Source organism: Falco peregrinus, chromosome 5, assembly GCF_023634155.1.
Source record: "Falco peregrinus isolate bFalPer1 chromosome 5, bFalPer1.pri, whole genome shotgun sequence".
In the NCBI taxonomy this organism is placed as follows: domain Eukaryota; kingdom Metazoa; phylum Chordata; class Aves; order Falconiformes; family Falconidae; genus Falco; species Falco peregrinus.
The window spans coordinates 68,049,678-68,057,633 of NC_073725.1; the positions used below are offsets into that span (position 1 = coordinate 68,049,678).

At 61.0% G+C, this 7,956-nt stretch overlaps 2 protein-coding genes across 4 annotated transcripts in view; one reads left to right on the forward strand and one right to left on the reverse strand.

Annotated features, from left to right (window-relative positions):
* Positions 1-3,579: 3,579 nt before the first annotated feature.
* LOC114013062 (uncharacterized) lies at positions 3,580-5,403 on the reverse strand. The gene is made up of 3 exons (XM_055805173.1): positions 5,386-5,403; positions 3,847-4,745; positions 3,580-3,758 (listed from the first exon to the last, which is right to left on the reverse strand). Exons 1-3 carry the CDS (start codon positions 5,401-5,403, stop codon positions 3,716-3,718), a joined length of 960 nt encoding a protein of 319 aa, XP_055661148.1. The 3' UTR covers positions 3,580-3,715.
* Positions 5,404-5,413: 10 nt separating this feature from the next.
* NFIC (nuclear factor I C) overlaps positions 5,414-7,956 on the forward strand; it is a 42,791-nt gene continuing 40,248 nt past the window's right edge. For all 3 annotated transcript variants that reach the window (XM_055805110.1, XM_055805112.1, XM_055805113.1), the window contains exon 1: positions 5,414-5,815. In XM_055805110.1, coding sequence (XP_055661085.1) covers positions 5,813-5,815 — 3 coding nt within the window. In that variant the 5' untranslated portion in view covers positions 5,414-5,812. The remainder of the gene's footprint in view (positions 5,816-7,956) is intronic.

The following is a 7,956-nucleotide window of genomic DNA, read 5'->3' on the forward strand; positions in this document are numbered from 1 at the left end:
GAGCCCCCCCGGGCTAGGGACGCCGGCACCGCGGCCCCACTGGTGGGTTTGAAGCTGTGTTGGCACCAAGTGAGGCCGGCGCACGTGGGGAAAAGGCGAAATCCATTTTGATGTCAAGGAACAAGTTTTTGGGTCAGCTGGGGGGAGCCTGGCCCCCCATGAGGTCAGGCTTCCCGGTGCAGCGTGGCGCAGGAGCAGGGAAAGGGCTGCAAAGGGGGTTTCTTACTGGCTGCGGTCAGCGAGCACTGGTTTTCACCAAATCCAGGGGGAAGAGGTAATGTTTGAGACAATGGAAAAAATACTGGGGGGGGAAGGGAAATTGGGGGGTTATATATATATATTTTTTTTTTTTACATCTAACCCGCAGCCAAAAAAAAAAAAAAAAAAAAAAGCCACAGCAAAAAAATCTGAAAAAACCTTGAAATTCCTGCAGAATAATTCACTGAAATCTGCTAGCAATTTTTAAACTGAACCCCCCCTTGTCAGCAACAATTTCACCAGTTAAAAACCTGCTTTATAAAGAAAGAGAAGAGGGAAAAAAAAAATCTTTTTCATTGCACGTTTTGGCTTTGAATTGAGCCGGGCCAGACCTCTGCCTGTTTGGGAGCCAGGCCAAGAGCCATATGCAGGAATAAAGTAAATAAATTCTGGTCAAAACCAGAATATTCTCCTTAAAAGTTACTTTAAAAGCAAAGAAAGGCAGCAACAAAACTGTTCCCAACGTGGGTTATTTCCCTTTTTCTCCCTCCTTCCCGGGAGGGATGCAGCTTGGCGGTGTCGGCAGTCCCAAGCAGTGCACCCAGCAGGATAGGGCCTTTTTTGCAATGGAAAAACCGTTTGCAAAAAATGCAAGAAACGAGCCCAAGCAAGAGGCTAATGAGGCTGGGGGTGTATTTTCCCATGGCGGTGTGGGGGGGTTATCCAGCCCCACGGTGCTCCATGGGTATCGATACCCCCCTGGGCTGAGCCCCCAAGTTGGCGCTGAGGCGTCTTAGCAGCACAAATCAACCATGAAATGCCCTTTAGAAAGACCCCCCAGGTTTGAGAAGGGGGCGAGCAGGGCTGGCTCAGCGCCACAGCCAGGCAGGGGGGCTTGGGCGGTGGGCTGGGGGCACCAGGCAGGGGGTCTTGCCCATGGGCACCTGGCTGGGTGGGGGCAGCCTGAGGGGTTTCACCAGCGTCTTGCAGCAACAGATTTCACTGGAGGGGGGGGAAAGGGGGTGAATTTCCACTTGTTCCCGGTGCTGGTTTCATGGATGGGTGGTGGGGAGCGGGCAGCCGGGCTGGGATAGAAACCTGAGGAATGGAACAAAGGGCCTGATCCCTGCCCCTCTGTCTCTGCGCCAAAATCGGAGTAACTCAGCGTCAACCCCCGGGGCTTCAACCCTTGCAAAAACCCACCAGGAGAAACAGAATCAGGCCCCAACCCTTCCCCCCCCCCCTTATTTTTTCATTTGAGGTAGCAGGGATGACCTGCACGGGAAAATTAAATTGGGTTTGAATTCCACGCCCCCCCCCCCCCCCATGCTGTTTACAGGCAGCCTAGGAACGAAACAAAACCAAAAAAAAGGGTTGTTGTATTTTTACTGTTTTTCTGCCTGGGGTTTACACTAGGAGTTGGGGTGAGGCTGGGGTGGCAGCAGGGAACTGGGGCTGGCTGGGACGAGCGGGGACGGTGTGGGCAGCGGGGGTCTGGCGGCAGCTCCCCAGCCCTGCGGCCCATCACAGCCTGTGTGCACCCCAGCGCCTGCACCCCAGCACCAGTATCCCAGTGCTCATACCCCAAAGCCTGCACCCCAGCGCTTCCACCCCAATGCCTGTACCCCAGTGCATGCACCCCAATGCTTGCCCCAGTGCATGCATGCACCCCAGTGCCAGCACCCCAGCACCTGCACCTCAGCAACTGCACCCCCAATGCCTGTACCCCAGTGCCAGCACCCCAGCAACTGCACCCCAGTGCCTGCATCCCAGTGCATGCACCCCAGTGCATGCACCCCAATGCCTGCATCCCAGTGCATGCACCCCAATGCCTGCACCCCAGCGCCTGCATCCCAGTGCATGCACCCCAGCAACTGTACCCCAATGCCTGTACCCCAGTGCCAGCACCCACAGCAACTGCACCCCAGTGCCTGCATCCCAGTGCATGCACCCCCAGTTGCCAGCACCCCAGCAACTGCACCCCAGCGCCTGTCTGCACCCCCAGCGCCTACACCCCAGTGCTTGCACCCCAGCTCCTGCACCCCAGTGCCTGCATGCACACCAGCGCCTGCCTGCACTCCACTGCCTGCCTGCACCCTAGTACCTGCACCCCAGCACCTGCACCCCAGAGCCTGCCCCCCCCCCAGCACCGAGCAAGCCCCAGCAGCAGCCACGCTGCGTGCCACAGGCCGCAGTGGCACGGTGGCCGCGATGCCGCCTGCGCTGCGGCGGGGCACAGGTGCCACTTGCTGCACTGAGCTGGTTTCAGCCCCGGGTCACGGCTGTTACGGTTCGCACAGGATCAGTCCCGGGGCCCCGTGCTGAGCCAGGAGATACGGGATGAATTCGGGGGGCTGCAGCGCGTGCCTGTAGGCCCCTGGAAATCCACCGGGGTGTCTCGGGGACGAGGCCAGCAGCCCTTCAACCCCGGCTTTGAGTCATCCAGGAAATACTTGAACAGCATCACAAAAATAAATAACTACAGCAGAAACCCTCGGCCCCGCCGTCCCGCGTCCAGGCCCTTGCAGAAGCAAAAATAAACCCCCGACCCTGCTTTTTCACCCCCCACCCCAGCCCCCCAGCCCCCCCTTTTTTTCTCTCCTCGCCTGCCTGGTGCTGGGCTCAGCACCACCAGGCCATTGCCCCACTGCACCGAGCCCGAAGCCGAGCATCCGCGTCCCCTTCGAATCCCAGGAATCGCCGCAGCAAAAGGGAGGGGGGCTGCCAGGCGGGTGGCAGCCCCGGGAAACCGAGCAAAATTGGCAAATTCTTCCCCGGGTTTATTTTTGTGCCATATCTCACCCGGTGTCGGGGCAGAAAATGAAAATTGTATTCCGTGAGCAAAGTTATCGCCGAGTTTACATTCCCGAAGGCTTATGGAGCTGGGATGAGGCGAGCGAACTGCTCATTTAAAGCCTTTTTTTCAGCTTTAAACCAGGGAAGTGGCTTTTTTTTTTGGAGTGGGGGGGGAAGCAGATGGTGATTTAAAAAAAAAAAAAAAAAGTTCTAGAGCTGGTAAATATAAAGATTTTTTTTTTTTTTGGATAGAAAACTGGAACAAAATTAGCTCTCATTTCCATAAGGCCGATCGTCGTACTTCAGCGTCTGACAAACAACTTGAACAGCAGTAAAATATACCCGGCAAACACACAAATTACGCCGTGTAACCTCCAACATCTTGGTATGCGCACGGTGGGTTTAGCAGGCAAAGGGGATAGGGGGGCTGGATAAAATAAACCTCCAGTGGATACAAAATCCCTGTTAAAATCGAGCTGATCCCTTGTAAAAATGAGCAGGGCTCGCCGAGTCCCGTCCCTGTCCCCCCCCCCCCAACAAAAAAAATAAAGAGGGAGAAAATGATGAAATAAAAACTAGGGGGGATGTCAGCGTAGCTTGCTTTAATTTTTATTTTAAAAATATATAATGCATTATTTAGCATCTTATTTATCACACTGAAATCGTTTGAGCACAAGAGACAGAGATTATGTTGCTGTTTGTTCAAGACTACGAAGCGTGCCTAAAAATACCGACGTACAGCACGCGCTTCGCCCCTTAATAAACTGGGGAAAAAAAAAATATATCTCATTTTTCTTGCCTTCCTATAGAAAAACATGGTTATTTGAAAGGATTAAAAGATTAAAGGATTACTCGATAACAAGGGTTAAAAATACAGGTCCAGACACAAAAGGGGTCGATGGAAAGGCAGGGAAAGGCTCTCCCGGCTCCTCTCCCGGGCCAAGCCCGGATCCCAGGTCGCTCCTAACTTTCCAAGCGGGATCCGGGGGTGGGTGGGGGGGGTGGGGGCAAGGCCCCTGCACCCCCCCAGCCCCCACGCCCCGGGGCTGCACCCGCTGCAAAGTGGACTGTGGCTTTAAGAGAGACCTGGGGGGGGGGCTGGGGGGGGGAGAAAGGGGGTGCTGGAGGGCACACGGGGAGTTTGGGGGGGGGGTGATGGTGCTCAGGGGGCACAAGGGGAATGGGGGGGACAGGGATGGGGCACCCTGGAGGGGATGGGTGATGCGCGCGGGCGTGGGGGTGCTGGAGTCTTGGGGGGAGGTGGGGGGGTGACAGGGGAATGTGGATGGGGTGTCCGTGGGGCAGGGATGGGGGTGCCGTGGGGCAGGATGGGGGGTGTCTGTAGGGCAGCGATGGGGGAGATCGTGGGGCAGGGATGAGGGTGTCCGTGGAGCAGGGATGGGGGGTGTCCGTGGGGAGGGGGTGCCGTGGGGGCAGGGAATGGAGGTGACAGAGGATGGGCGGTGGAACGGGTGGGTGTCCGTGGGGAGGGGTTGCCCATGGGGCAGGGATGGGGGTGCCCGGGGATTGGCGGTGGAGCAGGGGGGTGTCCATGGGGGAGGGGGTGCCCGCGGGCCGGAGCTGGCGGCGGCAGCGGGTGGCGGCGGGGCCGGGGGATGCCCGGGGGCGGGGGGCCGCTCGCCGTGGCTCCCGGTGCAGGGGCGGGCGGCCGGGGCCCGGCGCTGCCCGCGGCTCCTCCCCGCTCTGCGGTAGCTCCGCACCGGGGCCGCGCCCCCCCCCTCTCCCCTCCCCTCCTTTCCTCTCCTCTCCTCTCTCCTCTCCCCTCTCCTCTCCCTCCCCTCCCTCCCCCCCCACGCGCGCCCGGGCAGGGCCGGGGGGGCGGCCCCGCGCCTCCCTCCGCAAGCCCCCCGCCCCGGGGGGGCCCGCGCCGCAGCCCCCCGCCACCTACCAGCACCGTCCGTGGGCCGCCGCCGCGCTGCCGGGCGAGCGGGGCCGGAGCCTTCCTCCTCCTCCTCCTCCTCCTCCTCCTCCTCCTCCCTCCCCGCCCCCGCACCGGGAGCGTCCCCTCCGCAGCGCCGCCGGTGCCCCGGGCGAGGGGAGGAGGCAGAGGAGGAGGAGGAGGCGGAGGCGGCGCGGCGGGCGGAGGCGGCGGCGATGGGGGCCGGGGCGCTGCGGGCTGCGAGGAGGAGCCGTGCCCGGCCGGAGTTGGGCCTTCGCTGGGGGGGGGCGGGGGGGATGCCAGCCTTGCTTTTCCATAGGCGCAGCCCGGCCCTCCGCCGGCCCGCTCCCCGTTTTTTTTAATTTTTTTTTTTAATTTGGAAAAAAAAAAAAAAAGACCCCCCCTAATATTTTTTTTTATTATTCCCCCCCCCTTCGCTTTCCAAAAATAACCACCGCGCCCCCCACCCCCCCCTCCTCCAGCCCCCCCACCCCCCCCTCCCAGCGCATGAGGTCGGGCTGGGCGCGGGCACCGCCACCACCCGCCGGCCCCGCCGCCACCTACCCGCAGCCGCCCCGGAACTCGCCGCCGCCGGCCCGGCCCGGCCCCTGCCCCGCGGCGCGGAGCGGCCCAGCCCGCAGCATGGCCCCCCGCCGCTGACCGCCCGCCCCGCGCCCGCCGCCCTCGGGGGGGGGGCTTCATCCTTCTCGGTTTTTTTTTTTTTTAATTTTGAAATTTTTTAATTCTTGCGGGGGGGCGACGCTCGTTTGGTTGTTTTGTTTTTTTTTTTTTTAATTTTTATTTTCTCCTCCTTCGGCTCGGTGGAAAACACACGTTTTAGAACAAAATACCAAAAAAGCCCACCCTCTTTGCTTTGCTTTTCGCAGCAACTTGGAAGCCCGTTAATTGCACTTGGCGATGGTAGGTCCCATGACACTTTCATTTTCTCTTCTACTTTCCTCTCCCCCCCCCCCCCCAACCCCCCCCACCCCCTCCCAACCCCCCCGTGTGCGTGTGTTTGCGTGTGCACCCACCAGCAGGACTTGGCTGCTGGGGAGGGGGGCGGCGGGGCCGGGGCGCTGCCGGCAGCGGAGTTTAATACGGTGCCCGACGGGGGGGGGTGGGGGTGGGGGGTGGGGAGGGGAAGGGGGGGGGGGGGTGCCGGGGTGGCGGAGGGAAGTTGCCGCCGTCTCTCCTCCCCCTGCCCACCCCCTCCCCGCGGTTGGGGGGGGGGGGCGGGGGCGGGGAGCCGCCCGGCGGCGAGGTCGTGGCGCGGGGGGAGCTCCGCAGCCCGCCGAGGGCTGGATGGAGCTGAAAATGGCCGCGGAAAAAGGGGCGGAGAGGCTGCCAGCCGCACCGACTTGAACTTGGAAGTGACGCCCGGGAGGGTCGCGCTCAAGTCCGCCCCGGCCGCTTCCCTCCCCGCACCAGGGCGAGGGTGGGCGACCCCCCCAAAAAAACCCCAAAACCGAAATCACCATCCTCGATGTAAGAATAAATATTTGTCTCCCCTCCGCCCCGTCCCCGCCGTGCTGGGCTTTGCTTCGCTCCCTGCCAGCCCCCGGGGGGGCAGCGCGACCCCTTCCCACCCCGGGGGTCGCAGGGAGGAGCGGCCCGGGGACCGCGCGCCGCCCGCTGAAGTTTGCGCGCAGCCGGGCTGGTGCCGGCGCATCCCGCGGTGCTGCCTTGGGGGGGGGGACGACCCCAAACCCCCGGGCGTAGCCGGGGACCGGCAAAAGTTGCGGGTGAAGATGAGTTGCGGGCGAGGATGAGTTGCGCGAGGGGCGCAGCGGGAATGGAGAAGCCTTTTTTCCCCCGTCGGAGGGAGCGAGGCAGAGCCGGGGGGGTCGCTGGGGGGGGGGTCGGGGGGTCGGGGCGGCCGGGCAGCGGTCCTTGCCTGCGCGTCAGGTCACTGCAGGGCGCAATTAAAACAAAATAATAATAAGAAATCCCCCAGCCCCATCTATGCGTGTGCGCGGGGGGGGGGGGGGGGGGGAATAATCGGGCAGCCCGGGGGGGGCGGCCGCCCGCCCGCCATCCTGTAGGGCTGAAACTCACTTTCACAATTAGGAGCCGGGGATTCCCTTTGTTTTTCTGTCCGTGGCTCTCGCCCTCGCTCGCTCTCTAATTAGGCTTTATTAAAGCCTGCAGAATTGCTCGGTGGCGGTGGCGTTTCTGGAGTGAGAACTTGCGGTTTGGAGTTTGCCGGGCGCAGGGCTCCGCTTTTTTGCTTTCTTTGTGCGCTGGGGGGGGGGTGTGTGGGGGTGGGGGGGAGCGGGGGCTGCCGGGGGTACTGCCCCCCCCCTTTCCCTCTCCGGTGGCACGGGGGGAGATGCTGCCGGTCGTTAAATAGGGGGTGTAAGGGGGGGGGGGGAGGGAGCACGGGGCTGGCCCCCCCCCGGCCCCCCGGGAGCGAGGTACGGGGGGAATCCCCCCCCCCCCCCCCCGACGCCGCTGCCCAGAAGTTGCACATGAATCTGCAGGTTTTTTTGCTCTCCCCGCGCCGTATTGGCTCCGTTTTATTAAAAAAAAATAATAATCATAATTAAAAAAAAATCAACCCCCCTAAACTAAGCCCGCGCTGGCTGGCCCCGGGCGGGGGCATGGGGGGGCTTGCTCCCCCCCCCCCTCCCCTCGCCCCTGCCCCCGCAGCGCTGGGCCCTGCGAGCCAAAGGGGGTTCCTACATCTTTAAATGGGATGTAATATTTTGGGATGGGCTTTTTTCATAACGTCACTTCATTCCTCGCTCCTTTTTTTTTTTTTTTCTTTCTCTCTCTCTCTTTTTTTTTTTTTTTTTTTTTCATTTTCTCATTCTTTCTTTCCTCCCTCTCTCCGCTGCCCGTGTCTCGGATGGAGCCGCTTCCCCTCTAACTTCCCCGCTGCCCCTGCCTGCAGGCTGGGCGCGGACCCCCCCCCGACCCCTACCCCCCCCCGGGCGAAGATGAGCCTTTTCCCTCTTTAAAACGGCCCCCCCCCCACCAAACAACAACAACAACAAAAAAAAGCGCTTTATTTTCCAAGGGGGGGGGAAGATTTTTGCTTTTTAATTTTTTTTTTTCTT